The sequence below is a fragment of the Panthera uncia genome, chromosome D1, assembly GCF_023721935.1.
Source record: "Panthera uncia isolate 11264 chromosome D1, Puncia_PCG_1.0, whole genome shotgun sequence".
NCBI lineage: Eukaryota > Metazoa > Chordata > Mammalia > Carnivora > Felidae > Panthera > Panthera uncia.
The window spans coordinates 105,616,447-105,633,052 of NC_064808.1; the positions used below are offsets into that span (position 1 = coordinate 105,616,447).

The window sequence follows — 16,606 nt, forward strand, 5'->3', positions numbered from 1 at the left end:
CTGTCTCTCTCTGTCCCAAAAATAAATAAAAAACGTTGAAAAAAAAAATAAATTCCTTCTGAAAGGAAGGAGCAGATACAGGTAAGAAGAATGGGATCTTGGCCTATAGAATGTTGGATGACCTCTTGAGTCAGGGACAGGTATGGAGGTATATTCTTAGAGGAGGAGAGAAGGTCTGCATATCTTCAAAGCCCCTGTTTTTCCCATTAATATACTGACCGGCATTGCTGACGTACGTGGACTAAGAATGGACCCTATGACTCTCAAGGCAGAAGTCACCCCGTGGACGGCTTTGGCCCACACGTGGCTTTTTTATTCAGGTCAAGAGAGACCCCGAGATTACGTGAAGACATCTCTCACCGATAAGAGCCATTGGGTGAGCAATCAGGCAAACTCTGAAGAGGACTCTATGAATCCATGGTGATGAGATGTTCTGTGCTGAAGTCAGCTTTGGCTTGCTGATGATGAGGAGATAGTCTGTAGTCACCTGCTGTGTTTGGAGTTTAGACCATCAGAACGTGCCTAGCAGCTCTGGTGAGCGACAGGAAGTATATAAATGCTTTCTGGCATTGGAGCTCTGTCGGATATTCCCAGAGAACGTTTCCCTTTTAATGTATTTGGAAACTATAAATTTAACTCCTGCTGGGGGAAAAAAAAGTAATGGTTTCACAAAAGAAAAAAAGCTCTTTAAAAGGCTTAACTCCTGTCACAAACATGTGCTTTTTAATAACTGGGAAATTCCTGGTGCAGGGAAAAAATGCCCTTTTGTACAAATGAGGTCATTCTGGTCTTAACTGGCCCTATGCACTCTAGTTCCTGCGTTCTGTTCCACGTTTTGTGACCAGAGGTTATTGGAAGGGTAATCCCTGTGTGCATAGTCACTGCTTTTAGGGCATGTTGCCAAAGAGAAAGTTATCTTAGCTCACAAGCTTCCAAGCCAGTGCAAGAGGCCCAGCTCCCAGGGGTACCCGGCCAGTGACTGATAATGACTTGGTTTAGCTTGGCCGTGGGTTGAGTTTTTAAAGCACACTTTTCTTGTGCACTGGGATTTTTGTGTCTGCTGCTTCTTTAGATTTCTCAACAGCTCCATTGCTTCTCGATTCAGGAGTGATTTTTCTTGCTTGGGCACATTCTATCTACTGTGCTTTCTTTGATTCCGTCCCAAAGAGAAGAAACATCAGTGCCAGATTGAGGCTTCCTGTTCATCTTCTTCACCTGGTGTATATGAAAAACAGCTGTTGAAGGCATTTGCCCTGTACCCATTTCCTTGCACACTTGGAGGCTGATTCCTCCAAAAATTAATTTCTGATTTGGTTCTTACCCCAATTTCTTAATAAAATCTATGTTCAGGGAACTTTGTGGCTACCTGGGTCAGAAACTCCAAGCCCAGGCCCTGTTGCCTAAATAAGTCTAAGAAAAATTTGTTGACCTGGGAGTAAGAAACTATCTTCAGCTCTCCCAGAGAGGCAAGGATTATATGATTCGGCTGGGAACTACTTATGTGTTTGCTGCAGACCCCATTTTGTTGCCCAGAGCACCTGTGGCCCCTCTTGGAGGCCTCAGCATCCTTGCTTGAAATCTCTTGGGTCCTTGAGGAGGTGAGGCTTGATCTGGGCATGGCCCTTGTTTCTTGAGTCCGCCTCCCCTCCAACTGCCTTCAAGGCCTCGGTTTGTTGTAGACAACCACAATAAATATTGAACCTAAGGGCTGGTGCAAAAGAATTGGAAAAAATATGGCTAGGAAATGCTATCACCCTTGAAACGCTGGGAAATTCGGGGTAATTGCTGAGTGCCTCATATTAGTTCCTCTGGAGAAAATACATGGCAAAATGCATAATGGGTTAATATTACAAAGTGAAAACTCGTAGAAGATAAATCAGAAGCCCCATATCTGCCTCTGATGCTCAGAAGGGGAAAGGCACTGATTTGCTGATAATATATTTTTATTTTTCTTCTTCTTCTCCAGCCTCAGACGATACAGCAGACTCTCCAGAGGACATTGCAGTATTATGAGCACCAAGTTATTGGGTAAGTAAAATAGATTTTGGTCATTATTTGGGGAAAATTAAAGATAATTACTCAAACACAGCTGTTGAGCATGCGCTTTCCTGCCACCCAAGTCAGTCTTTACCAGTGGCTGTGGGGCAGAGATTCCTTGAGACCCCTGGATTGACTTCCTTTGCTTTATTTTTGTTTAATCCTTTTAAATGAAATTCCCTTTTGGTATTGCCTTTCCTTTTCAACTTTTCTTCTTCTTGTGTTCTTTCCATCTTCTCCACCGAATCTCCTAATTGTGCCTTCATAATACAGTCAGGTTTAATGGTACCAACTGAGAGGCTTTAAATGGGATTTTAGAATCCTTTAGGAAAGTCGACTCAGAGTCATTACAAGCCTAATACAGTTCAAGGAGAGGTATTGCTTTAGTTAGTTTAGTTAGTTCCACGTTCCATATTTGTCTTTACTCTTTCTTTTCTTGACATCGTTGGGATATGGTGTAATGTAAGAAGACAAAATCAAGGAACAGGAACTCCAGCCCTCACCAGCACATAGAAGTTTAAAGTTACTTTAATCTGTTTTGTAAGGGAGGATGACGATGGTAACAGCTAATTGAAGATTAGATGCCGTGGGTAAATGAGATAATTTCAGTGGGAGTATTCTGTAAATAGAAAGCTCCAGATAAGTGTAAGGTATACTTATGACTGGCTATGGCAGAAAGCAATTGGAAATACAGAAGCCTCAATTCACTTTCTGATGCAGACTACCTTATAATGAAGAAGTTGAAGTCATTGACATGAGAGGCAGTGCATATTTGTAATTCACATAGTTAATTTCTCTGAGCTGCCATCATTTATTTGTGTAAGATTGTGAGCACTTTTGAGGAGCTAAGATTCAAATCCTAGTACCTTTTGAAAGGCCATCAAGCATCATTTAACATTTGGGGCCAGTAGTCATTGCCCTGGGGATCGAGACTATATTTGTGGCTAGTAGGCTACACTGTGATTATTTTTTTAAACCAAAACAGAAGAAAAGAAGATTTAGTGGAAACATAATCTCCGTACCTAGTACAATGCCATATACTTTAAGTGCTGGATAATTATGTTAATTGTCATTTCAGAGGGAATTGCTTTGAAACTTTGTCACATGAGTCCTCAAAACTGTGGTACTAGGAGAAGCATATTATTTAAACTCATGAGATGGCTTTTAGTTTGAGGCCATTAGTGACTTTAAATGGTTTACCCTAATGGAGGCAAATGATGTCAAATTAATCTCTCCCCACATATTCTAAAAGAAAAATCACTCTCATTGGATTTGCTGCTTCCAAAGTGTGGTATTTGGATCAAATTAGTCAATATACTTGGCACAGTTTCTTGTGTGTGGTGAGCACTACAACCTGTTTGCTCTTGTGTTTAGTGTCATTATTATTTTTTAAATTTTATTTTATTAAAATTTTTTTTAAAGTTTGTTTGTTTTTGAGAGGGAGAGAGAGAGTGTGTGCGCGAGCGGGAAAGGGGCAGAGAGAGAGGGAGCATCCAAAGGAGGCTCCAGGCTCTGAGTTGTCAGCACAGATTCTGACACAGGGCTCAAACCCATGAACCGTGAGATCATGACCTGCGCCAAAGTTGGTCACCTAACCGACTGAGCCACCCAGGTGCCTATTTTATTTATTTATTTATTTATTTATTTATTTATTTATTTAATGAAATTTATTGTCAAATTGGTTTCCATACAACACCCAGTGCTCATCCCAACAGGTGCCCGGCTCAATGCCCATCACCCACTTTCCCCTCCCTTCCACCCCCCATCAACCCTCAGTTTATTCTCAGTTTCTGTCTCTTATGGTTTGGCTCCCTCTCTCCCTTTTTTTTTTCCTTCCCCTCCCCCATGGTCTTCTGCTAAGTTTCTCAGGATCCACATAAGAGTGAAAACATATGGTATCTTTCTCTGTATGACTTATTTCACTTAGCATCACACTCCAGTTCCATCCACGTTGCTACAAAAGGCCATATTTCATTCAAAACCACACTAAGATATCACCTCACGCCAGTCAGAGTGGCTAAAATGAACAAATCAGGAGACTATAGATGCTGGCGAGGATGTGGAGAAAGGGGAACCCCCTTGCACTGTTGGTGGGAATGCAAACTGGTGCAGCCGCTCTGGAAAACAGTGTGGAGGTTCCTCAAAAAATTAAAAATAGACCTACCCTATGACCCAGCAATAGCACTGCTAGGAATTTACACCAGGGATACAGGAGTGCTGATGCATAGGGGCACTTGTACCCCAATGTTTATAGCGGCACATTCAACAACGCCCAAATTATGGAAAGAGCCTAAATGTCCATCAAGTGATGAATGGACAAAGAAGGTGTGGTTTATATACACAATGGAATACTACTTGGCAATGAGTATTTTTAATATTTTAAACACAATACCAGTAACCAAAAAACAAATCATTTCCTGGAATTGCAAATGCCCTCTCTTTTGAAATGAAATGGTAACTGATGAAAGGCTCATTTGTGAACTGAACTTATGTCCTCAGGGCAGATTGGAGCAGGAATCTTGTAACTGTGATCAGAGTAGCTACCTAGACTATGTTACCGTATTCAGGAGAAAATTCTTTTTTCCATTAGTAAGAGGGCGTTCTCTTTTATCTCAGCCATTGCCTCAACTCTCCTGCTCCCTCTTTCCTTGTAGACATAGCCTGTGGTGATTCTTGGCCTCCAAATAGTCTTTGGTAGTTCTGTTTCTTAGAGACAGTGTATGGAAAACCGTGCATGTGACTCCGATAAAGAGGCATCCTGATGTCCAGCTGTCTCCAAAGAGACCCGTTAACACATTTTCACCTGAGTGGGGGCTGCCTTCTGAGGACTTGGAAGTACCAGTGCCCGCTGCCTTTATTCGTGGGCACGCGAAAAGAGAGGAGATGTTGGTGGCAGTATTGTGACATTGGCCTTTCTTAACTTTGTCTTCCCTCTTCTCTTGGCCCCAGTGTCCCCACCCATCTCTCTTTCTTCCTATTTCTCTTTAATAGTGAAAAAGGAGAGCATCTATTATGACTAACATTTGAATTCAGTATTCACACCTGCCTGTTGTACTTCTTTCAAAGACACAATTAAAGGCTTTTTATCTCTAACTGAAAAGGAGTGTGTTTCTTCCAGTTAAAGGGATTTCAGGCAATTGGTAAAAATTGCTGAGTATTAGTTTACATGTTTCCGGCAGAGGGTGAGGTTGGGAGAGCAATGGTTTTCCAAATCTCTGAAATAGGGCTTTGCCCAAGGTTTGTCTTGAAGTAATTCAGCTTTAAGGAGCCTTGAGTTGGGAGGATGAATCGGGATGAATGGTAAGGAGTATGAGCTAGCCCTCCTGGGGTTTCTTTTTTTCAAAATTGTAATTGCAGTGCAGTTAACATACAGTGTTATGTTAGCTTCAGGTGTAGAATATGGTTATTCTTCACTTCCATATATCACCCTGTGCTCATCACAAGTGCACCCTTCACCTGTTTCATTCATCCCCCACCCACCTCCCTTTGGGGGACCACCAGTGTGTCAGTGTATTCTCTGTAGTCAAGAGTCTATTTCTTGGTTTGTCTCTTTTGTTTTTCCTTTTGCTCATTTGTTTAGTTTCTTAAATCCCACATATGAGTGACATGATATAGTATCTGTCTTTCTCTGACTGATTTCACTTAGCATAACTTTCTAGCTCCATCCATGTCCAGAAGGGTCCCAGCCCTTCTGTTGTGAATTTCTTAAGTCCCCTCTAACCACTGGCCTCCCAGCCTCCCTTTCTTATCCTTTAAAACTGCCCTTGGACCTGCTTTATTTATCAGAACTTCAGGACTGCCTGCTGGTCCTTGATGAATTCTTGCAAGTAGTTCACAGAAACTCTCTGAGGCTTTTTTAGTCTCTGAGATGGAGACATGGATGCAGGGAGCAGCTGTTGAAAGGCTCACACAGATGGAGGACGGAAGGGAGGAGCTCGCGAGCCTCTGTCGGGGAGACAGCCTCTCTGTGCCCCAGGAACTTCATCTTCAAAAATTTGTTCTAGTCCTCAGCTTGTCCATTCTCTGGTTCACACAGTTATTCACAGAGACCATTCGGGCTGGAAAAAGGAGGGTGAAAATGATTCATGCCGTGTGGAAAAGCCTCTGCATCCCCACTGTTGCCGTGGCGGCTTCTGGCCTGGACACTTACTCTTGTGCCTCAACGTTGTGTCCACCACAAAAAGGTGACTAATCAGATTAGATTATGTCCCTTTCGCATTTCAGCCCAATGGTTCTCACTTGTTAAGGTGCATCAGAATCACCTGCGGGCTTGTTAAAACCCAGGGGGCTGGACCTCACCTGCAGGAGTCTGACCCCATGTGTCCCATGCACTCGTGGGGCGTTTCTAGTGAGTTTCCAGATAATGCTGCTGACGCTGCTGGGCCAGCTATCACACTGTGAAATCCTTGCTTTACACCATTTAATGGCTTCCTGTGATAGAGTAAAATCTGAACTTTGCCTGTGATCTGGGCTCTGCTTACCTCTCTGACTCCATCTTCTTCCACTCCCCCTTGTCACTCCCCGCCCTCCCTGCCAGGCGTCTGTGGGCTTCTCAACTCCTGCTTAGCCTCAGGACCTTTGCACATACCATCCCACTTTCCTGAAATGGCCTGTCCCCAGATAGGTACATGGATTACTTTTTTTTTTTTTTTTAAATGTTCAGGTCTCTTTTTAAACATCGTTATCTTCAGAAAAACATCCCATGGCCACCCAATCTAGAGAAGCCCTCCATCCCCTCCTTACATCTCCAACCCAGATATTTTGTATTCTCTTCCTCTCTGGTATTCCTTTTCATACAATTTATCATAGCCGATGTTATCTTGTTTATTTATCTAAATTACTTTCTTTTATATTTCTATGCCTTTATAATTGCTTGGTACATAGGAGGGACTAACATGTTTTTTTGGGGGTTTGGGGAAGTGTGAATAAATGAGAAAGTTGCTCCCTGGAGGTATATACATAGAAGTATGTGTCTAGTGGATAAAAGAGTAGATTATGCTTGGAAGGGGGCTTAAAATGAGGGGTAGAAATAATCTCCAGGTTCCATTACAATTGTAGTATCCAAGAGCCTTTCCTGCATAGCATAAATTTTACTGGTTTATTTGCTTAGTTTCTCCTTTATGCTTAATGTTCTACTACTGTGTGTCAGGCTGAGTTTGTGGTAAGTTTATTTTTAAATTTTTTTATATAAACTCTGCACAAGCACACTCACCTGTCCATACAGCACAGTCTTCTTCCCTCAATATGAGGAAAAGGGGCACTGAGTGCACATCTTTGTGTTAGTCTTTCTGTAACTCCAGCTTCTAGGGGCTGGACTCGCTTCTTGGACAGTGTGGTGGAAGGAACAATCAGAGCCAGAGGGGGTAAGTAGGGGACAGGCCGGGATCGCCGTCAGAATTGAAAGGCACCCCAGATTGAGGAAAGTCTGCTTTATGATGACTTTCTCCCTCTGATGTCATTGTTGCCATTATGTTGTGTCCCTCCTGGTCTCTGAGCAGAGGGATGAGAAAATGCTTTGGGAGGAGACCTACCACATACCAGGTTTCCTAGATTTAAAGTCTGATTCTGCCTTTGAATGCTTTAGGGCACAATAGGTAACAAAAACGGGCCTCAGTTTTCTCATTTTTGAACTGGTAACAACATACTGACGTCCAGAGTGCCACTCCCAGACTGTCCTCACGTTTGTGCTTCATGACTCCCCCTGGTCTATAGCTCACCAAAGTGGATTACCACGATGGTGCAGACAGAGAGTTCTTTAAACCCATGATTGGAAAACACGCGATGATCCATCTTCCTGAGACGGAATGTTCAATCGTTACATATTTTAAAAGCTGAAGCCTGAAGAAATGTATATTCAGAAGACTGCCACTCATTTCGAGACTTTTTTGCCAGAAGAAGCATCATTGTGCTAATATCGCGGGTGGGGCCACTGCCAAGCTCTTTTATTATTTGGGACAACTTTTCCTATAGTCATCTAAAATTAAATTCTCTCATTCCCTTTATCACTGCGGGCCTCATGTTTGTTTTGTATTGCCAACCTTCTTTTTTCTTTTGACAGTCGAATAGGGATTAATAAACTAGAATAATTTCCATAGAACATTAGAAGTAGGTGAACCCTGGATATTCTGGGACACAAACCTTAATGTTATTACTTAGGCTGTCATGATTAGATTTTGTGGCTATCCGTCATTTTATCTAAAAAGTGATATAGCTTCCTTTTCATATATTTACAAAGAATATGTGAATGGATAAACACAATGTTAGATAAAAGCTATTATCTTTTCTCGTGGGTGGGTGGCCCAGTGTGTTAAGCAATCTACTCATGATTTCAGTTCAGGTCATGATCTCACAGTTCCTGAGTTCAAGCCCTGAGTTGGGCTCTGCACGGACAGTGTGGAGTCTGCTTGGATATCTCTGTCCTTCCCTCTCCTCCCCTGTCCTGCTCACACACACACTCTCTCTCTCAAAATAAATAAACTTAAAAAATAAAAAAAAATAAAAAATAAAAGCTATTATCTATTAATTGATTACTCTTTTTGAGGCAATGTACTGGACACTTTACACCTCTTATTTTATGGGATATTGACCATCTGTTTCATAAGATTATTGCATAAAGCTCATTTTGTAGATAAGGAAACTGAAGCTGTGAGAAAAAAACATTTTGTCTAGGATCAGTCCAATTAAAGTGAGAGAGCCTGATTTTACAAACAATCCTGTATTTGTCTGTTTTTGATGACCATGTTCCCCATTCTACCTTTTACTGAGTGATTCCTGCATCCTGGAAACTGTAATGAGCATTTTGCCAAACTGGTTTGTTGGGATCTGATCTCAGGGGAGTGTGCAAGCCTGAGGCCATCTTGTTTTTCCTCTCAGTTGCTTCAAACATGCAGGGATGGGTCCGCTGTGATATTGGGTGGATTGCCCTGATTTTCAAGAACTTCCAGGGAGTCTATAGTCTACTCCAGATGAGTTCACATGTCAATCCCATATCCATTCTCCCCATTCCATCCCTCTCTGCCTGTGTCAGAATGCAAGTAGAGGGGTATCCTGGGGCATTTCACTCCTGTGGTCCAGGCCAACCCTTTCTACGTCCCTTTCTCTTATGTATCAGGCAGGAGTAAAATGGAAGATAGGGGCAGCCTTTTTAAATTCACTGATGACTGTGACAGTCCTGTCTTGGCTAGGAGACCCTCAGTAAGGTATTTCAGATGCCCCACTCTTGCCCCTGAGAAGTATACTTCATGGTCTTGCTGGTGGGATCTCTCTCCTGCTGGGAGCCTCTGGCTGGGGAAGGCAGTAAGAGGGGACAACCCAAGCGTTCTTCTCTTTCCTAGTATCTCCCCGACCCATGGGAAATGCCTAATTTTTGCCTTGCCAAATGGAGGTATGGTAGGCGGCTCCTATTTTGCCTCTCTTTCTTTTCCCTGTTAATAAGTCTTTCTGGAACCTTCTCCCTCCACTCAGGCACCAAGGGATGATCAGGAATTATACCACCTCAGCAGATGTTCACAGTGGAATGTGGTACCCAGTGCCCCATCTTGACCAGGGGCGGACTCCTCTCTCCCCAACGGGGCTTCTGCAGAAAACCTGTCCTTTCTCTTTTTCTTGTAGGGCAAGGGAAGAATAAAAACAGTGTTCTCCTCCTAGGCCAGTTACTTTTTCTTCCGAGGATTTGCTTTCAATTTTTTTTTATTCCTTTGCTTCTGTGAGCTGGTGATGGCAGGGCCTCCAGTCATTTCTTAAGTTCTGAAGGGAATTGCTACTTTTGTAGAATGTGGGAGCATCAGGCCTCTAGTGTCTTCAGCTCTGGTGCCTTCACTCCAATCTAGAGGCAACTGGAGAAGTTCCAGGCATCACCTGATTACACAGGCATTTTGTAATTCTGTCCTCACAAGAACTGTGGTGGGGGAGCGGATCTCCATTTTATGAGGGGGGCGAGTTAGACTCAAAGAGATGAGGTTACTTGCTCAAAGTCCCACAGATAGAAAATGGTAAGAGCATGATTCAAATTCTGTCAGACTCCCAAGTGGTTCGTTAGCTAATTTGTTATCCATGCACCACACTGCTGCGTCCTGGGCTGTGATAGAGGTTAGGACGTGTTGACATTTCACAAAGTACCAGTGCACCAAGTAAGTACCATTAATTATTTTTATTGCCGGGCATCTTCCTTACAGAAACAGATTACCAGCAGCTCTGAAGCACCCAGATAAGGAAACCACTAGCTGTACAAACTGATACATGTTCTGGTTCTCCTCATGTATTTTTTTTTCCACACACAGCTGTCTTATTAATGATGGCCTCTGGTTCCTGATCCACACAGCTCATGCTGATGTTAATGGCGGGTTATGCCAGAAGTGGTGTCTGAAACCCTGAGTTATTTTAAAATGCAGTTATTTTTAAAAGCACAGAGTACGTGTGCTTGTGTGTGCATATATGAGTGCATTCGCAGATGGTTTAAAAATTTGCTCTGTATGCTAATTTTGTTTTCTTCTTAGTTACAGGGATGCAGAAAGGAATTTCCACAATATCTCTAACAGATGCTCCTATGCAGACCGTTCCAACAAAGAGGGTATTGAAGACGTCTCAGGAATCCTTCAATGCACTGCTAATATACTCGGTATATTAACTATATGTTTATAGGTTGAGAGAGAATGAGGGGAGAAGGGAAAGTCAAGTATAAATGTTTCATTTTATACCGATGGGGGGTTTGGAGACTAAGGCAAATGAAGACTAGGACCTTGTCTTCAAGTGACTTAATTTCGACACTCCTGGAGATGTGTAAGTGCAAATTACGTGCACGCCGTTTCCTTGGAGGTAGAAAAACATAATAAGAATACTCACGTGCCAGGGAAACCCAGAATTTGTATGTTGGTATCAGCCTCCTGTAATCCATATTTCTCTGGTTCTTAACTTCGACTGAAGTTGGGGATCTTCCTGTCCAAGCCCACACTCTATTATTGGCATAACAGTATTTGTGAGAGGCCTTGGTTGGAGCTGGAGGGTGGCTCACATGTACCCATAGTGGACTCTACACTCAGAGGTGGTGGCAGGTCATCTACTGAGGTCTTTGTCCGTGTGTGTGTGTGTGTGTGTGTCCACCTTGAAGATGCCAGTAGTATGGCAGCAGGACTGTTTTTGAAGGAGGAGTGTTAGCACACTAAATCATGCTGCCTTCAGGCACCATAAATGAGCCGTGCTCTCTTACTATATGATGTTCTTGGTGTGTGAGAGCTACCTTGTATTACATGCACAGTAGCTATCAGAGCAGAAATACTTTTTTGCCATAATGTCTTTTGTAGGTTTGTAGTAAAAGAAAAAATAGCTCTTTGAATTTTTTGGGAATTCTCCTTTTTCCTTACTACTCAGGGATCCATAGAGTGTTGGGGAGGGGTGGTAGGGAACAACAAATCTTAGTGACAGACTCCATATAGAACTCAGAATCTCCTCTCTCTCAGAATCAGATGGATGAAGACTGGGGCAAACTTGTTTGCCTGACTTTGTTTCCTGTTAGAGTAGGTGCTTTCTCTGGAGACATCTGAGTCCCTTCTACAGACAGATTCCAGGTGACCTCAAACCATGACTCTACCAGATTTTTCTAAACATATCTGACTCCCAGAGGTGGATCTGGCTTTTACACTCAAGCTGTGATGCCACCTGCCAATTGATAAGATTTTCATCCTAGGTAAACACAAATTATTAAGAACATGGACCTTTTTGTGAGGGGTGGTTTGTCTATTATGCATGTAAGAGAGTGATGGACAGTGAGAAGAACCCAAGGACTGACTGTCCTCAATCTTAGTACAGGTGCAGGGATGTCTTACTACCCCAGTAAACTTAATTATTGTGGAAGAGAAGGGATAAGAATAACTGGGAAGAGGGGCCAGTCATTACCCAAAACCAAACTTTTCTGATTTTTTATTTTCAAGAATTGTCCATCAGTTAAAAAAAAAAAAACCCAAATAAAGTTGGTGAACTTGGCCAAGTAAGGATAATTTGTTAAAGTGATCATGTTGTAACATCACCATTTCATAAAAAAGGGACATTTAAACTCTCCCCAAAATAGGAAAGTCTAATCTCCAATAAAAGATGGGCATTTAAATGGAATAAATTTAGCTGGATGACAAAAAAAGAAAAAATCCAACTCCATCAGTAACATTTATTTCTCTTGAGACCTTGTGATTTTCCAGGGGTGGCGTGAGATGATGCCCCACTAAGGGATGTATTAGAATCTTGGCAAGGGGCGTTTATGATTCTGAAAGCTGCTCTTACTCAGTTTCTAAAGATTTCACCGCCCCTCACATTGTCGTGTCATATGCTCCCCACCTTGCCCATCACGGAGTGAAAGCAGGGAGGAAATGTTGAGGATAAATCTATGCAGGTGCTCAAGGCATGTGAACAGCCTTGAAGGTGGGTGTGCCCAAGTCCCACACACTTGAGGTCAGACAGTTTGACAGGGTAACCACCAGGGGGCACTGTTGGCCCAGCACAGCTCAGTTGCTCTCCTGGAGTTGCCTTGAGTGCAGCTCAAGTAGGGCATGAAAAGAGCTGCAGGCAGGATGCTTGCTACCTGAGGATATCAATGACAGAGTGTTTTTAAGTGAGGTGCTTATGATTTAGAAGGTGACTGTACAACAGGGTTTGGATTTCATAAATAGCAAGTTTTCCTAGACACGAGATACTAGATTTTTTTTCCCTCTTAGTAACAATGGGTTGTTCTTCAAATCTAAAAATCACAATCTTGTAAAATTTAAATGTCTGAAGAATAAAACGAAATGCCTGCCATCTGTCGACCAGATACTGGCGTGGATCCAACAGGTGATTATGTGTCTAAGACGTAGCTGTTCTCTTTTGGGTAATGTCTTTTCATAACTCTTGCAATACAGGCTATCCGAGGACGAAGGTAACAGCTTTACCTTTACTGGTCAGAGTCAGTGAGAGCTTTGTTTTCAACAGGTCACTGCACTATGACTGACCTAGGCTTGCTTAGATTTCCTCTTTTTAAATTACATTTAAATTCCACAGTGCAATCATTTTTTTAATATTAAATATAATTTATCATCAAATTGGTTTCCATACAACACCTAGTGCTCATCCCAACAGGTGCCCTCCTCAATGTCCATTACCCACTTTCCCCTCTCCCCCATTCCCCACCAGCCCTCAGTTTGTTCTCAGTATTTAAGAGTCTCTTAGGGTTTATTTATGAGAATGTAAGAGTTGATCAACTCCTTGAACAGAAAAACACTGTATGAGAAAGGAAGTTATCTTCTGAGGGGGGGAGTTTAGCATGGGAGTAGAGAGTCTCAACCAGGTTCAGAGGAATTTTGATTGCTGGAATCCTCAAATCCTACCAGAGGGCGATTTTCCAACAGTATGATTTATGTTCATTGATTTTGGGGAGCATGGTTAGAATATGGGTGGATTGCGATGGAGAAACACCTACTTCTCTCACCTTCTTAACCAACAAGGACGTTGTGGTAGAGACGAGAAATGTGTTTGTTAGCTCATCTGTAGGTGACTTACACTTCCTCTTCTCAGGAAAGATTTAAATTCCTAGGTCAGAAAATAAGACTAGAGAAGCCAATTTTTCTCCTTTCAAAATAACCCTATCAACTAAGCATGTCCTCCTTTGGATGGTTTGATCATTTGCTGGTTTTTAGGTTGAAGTTTGAGTTGAGTGGTTGGCCTGCAGTAAAAAGAAGGACGTGAGGGGTCTGCAAGATCTTGCTGCAGAAAACCAGTTTGGCCTCTGCCATGCGTTTGTTTCGTCCCTGCTTTCCTAGGACTCCCTGGAAATGCATGTGCATTAGAGAGTGGTTCACGCCCCTACGAGTAATGGGACAGAACTGTTTCCAGATCAACATTCTCTCACTTATTTCTCTTCTCTTGGCTTAGAAACTGGTTGTTGCTGTCTTTTGTCTCATCTTACAAATTAGGAATATTAAGTACAGGCTGCTCATACTCATCCATCGCCTCATATTGGTGCTCCAGCAGTCCCTGTGCTAATTCAGGACAGCACCCCAAAGGGGCTTTTAAACTCTGAGAAAGGCTCTCCAAAGAAAGATAGTTGTGAACTATGCCCTCCCTGCTGGAGGCTTTTTGTGTTAAATTTACTGCTTTATTTGGAATATGTCTTTTGCTCACCGAAATGATCTAATTTTAGTTGTCTGAAAAATTATGGCTTTTCCAGCCGTAGTCAGCAAGGCCCATTTTTAGCTCCAATTAAGTAGTAAAATGTATTGATATTCTTAGGTGTGGCATCGAGTATTTTCTCGGAAATTGGAATGCTTGAACGGTACAAAGGAGCATCTGTGATAAAGCCCTGACTGAGTAGGGAGAGCTAAGGGAAAGGCAGTCTAAATGGCATAACTTCCTCACATAAGGCAATGTAAAATAAATGAGGGTTATGGCTGTTCCAGTTGTTTTTATCCTTTGGATTTTCCTTATCAACCCAAGCAGAGTCTTGGACATTCAGGCTACCCTTAACGACAGAAGGACGGACACCCAGACTACTCTGTGTGCTCGATTGTTTCCTTACAACAAGGTAACCATCCCTGTTCAGAAGGGCATCCATGGTGTATCTGCCTAAATATGTAGGCTGACCAGTCTTTAATCAAGCCAGAGCAGCGCCTTCCCCACAGCTCCCTTTTAGCTTTGCAGATAGAAAAACAGTGTTAACATGGCATTAAGTTTGGTCCCATACTTTGGTGTGGCTGTTGCAGCTCTGACCAGTTTTAGTTGTGTTGGGGGGACTGGGGATGTGCTGGTTGGAGAGCATCTGGTGCCCTGAGGTGGAGGTGATGGTGGTGTCAGAAAAAGTCCTCACGCAGTAGGATAGAAATCAGAGATGGGCGCTCTAGGGAATTCACTTCCTAACGACCTGGAGCAAACTTGAGGTTGCTGTTTCAGTAAGCACCAGTTATTTACTGGGTGTTCACAAAGTAGAGTTTCATGCTGCTTTTGCTAAGTGCATTTCCTCTCAATATAATCACAAGGACATGAACAGTGAAAGAATATTCGTTTAAGTTGTCTCTCTTTTTATTTTATTTAATTTTTTTTAATTTTTTTTTTTTTTACATTTATTTCTTTTTGAGAGACAGAGACAGAGCGTGAGCAGGGGAGAGGCAGAGAGAGAGGGAGACACAGAATCAGAAGCAGGCTCCAGGCTCTGAGCTGTCAGCACAGAGCCCGACATGGGGCTCGAACTCACAAACTGTGAGATCGTGACCTGAGCTGAAGTCAGGCACTTAACCAACTGAGCCACCCACGTGCCCCAAGTTGTCTCTCTTTTTAAAGGTTGTCTGTTAGAGTGGGGCTTTATTATCTTCAAAAAACTTAGCACATGTTAGGTCAGAATCAAAGTGAGGTCAGGGGGATATTTGTTGGGAAGGAGCTGATGAGGAGGATGAAGGAGATGGCCTTTGGGGCTTACACATTACAGCTTTTTCTTAGTCTTGGGGACTCAGAAATACTCTGAATGCAGAGCTCACTGTAAAGTGCTCCCCATTCCAGAATCATTAGCTGATAGGGACCCTTTTATTTTTTATAAGCAATAATTTGTTTGTATGTTAACTGTTAGGTTGGTTTTCTTGTGCCTCGGAATGTGCGTGTTAGCAGCCTTGCTAATTGACCATAAAACTGTGAAGGATTAGTTAGCCTTACTTAGGGTTAAGATTACTTTGGGGGTTTTCTTGGAATAACTCTTACACATTCTCCCATTCACTGAACCATTCTTTGATTAACATATATGGAATCTTGGAGAACTCACTGGTGCAATAATCACTTAACATTTTTATTGATGAATTAAGATAGACAGTAATAGATAAATTCTAATATAGTTCTTGTTAATGTCACTTAGTAATGGATAATTTTTCTCTTTCATTAAGTAAATCATGTCAGTATTTAAAGAAATGGATTAGAAATAAGGTGGTTGGAGGAGACCTGATTTATTAATTGTTTTAATAATGGTATTCTGCTATACTAACGGTTTAGGGCAAAAATGAACCAGACTACTTGGGTTGAACATGCAGCTTACCTACTTAGTGGCTGTGTGAGCTGAAACGAGTTACCCAGCCTTTCTGTACTTTATAGTTCCCATTTTGTAAAATGATGGTAATATAACCACGTATCTCCTACAGTTGTTAGGAAGAGTAAATAAGTTAATTTATATAAAGTGCTTAAAGCAGCCTGATGCATGACAAGTGCTACACAAAACAAAAGTTTGCATCAGCCCTGGGAGACTCCATTGTTCACTCTTGCAGGTGAGGAAATGGATATTTTGAGATGTTAACTTGTTAGGTTCCTTTGTCAGGGATGAGAAGCCATAGAAGCAGGGTTTAAACCCAGGTCAGTCTGATTCGAACCGCAGGGCTTTCTTTCCAGGGCTTTGCGCGGTCTTCCAGAATCACGGCCGAAATGGGCTTTATGTCACTTCTCTATTGCGAATTGCACAAGTCTCTCTGAATTGTGTGAATTGTACTTAGTTCACTGCTTTTCGATATGTGCTTGCACGTGACATGTATCCACAACATTCCCCACTGGTGTTGAGGAGACTGCAGTTTCTTTACAATGT

General features: G+C 42.3%; 1 protein-coding gene and 1 long non-coding RNA gene across 2 annotated transcripts in view; one reads left to right on the forward strand and one right to left on the reverse strand.

Moving 5' to 3' along the window:
* The first annotated feature begins 247 nt into the window (after positions 1 to 247).
* Positions 248 to 16,606, forward strand: part of GUCY1A2 (guanylate cyclase 1 soluble subunit alpha 2) — a 297,464-nt gene continuing 281,105 nt past the window's right edge. The window contains exons 1-3 of the mRNA XM_049641286.1: positions 248 to 376; positions 1,961 to 2,028; positions 10,533 to 10,654. Of these exons, the coding sequence (XP_049497243.1) occupies positions 248 to 376; positions 1,961 to 2,028; positions 10,533 to 10,654 (319 nt within the window). The remainder of the gene's footprint in view (positions 377 to 1,960; positions 2,029 to 10,532; positions 10,655 to 16,606) is intronic.
* On the reverse strand, positions 4,393 to 7,644 carry LOC125915552 (uncharacterized). Its single transcript, XR_007455692.1, has 2 exons — positions 7,250 to 7,644; positions 4,393 to 6,095 (listed from the first exon to the last, which is right to left on the reverse strand). It is a non-coding gene; the product is annotated as an uncharacterized LOC125915552 (long non-coding RNA).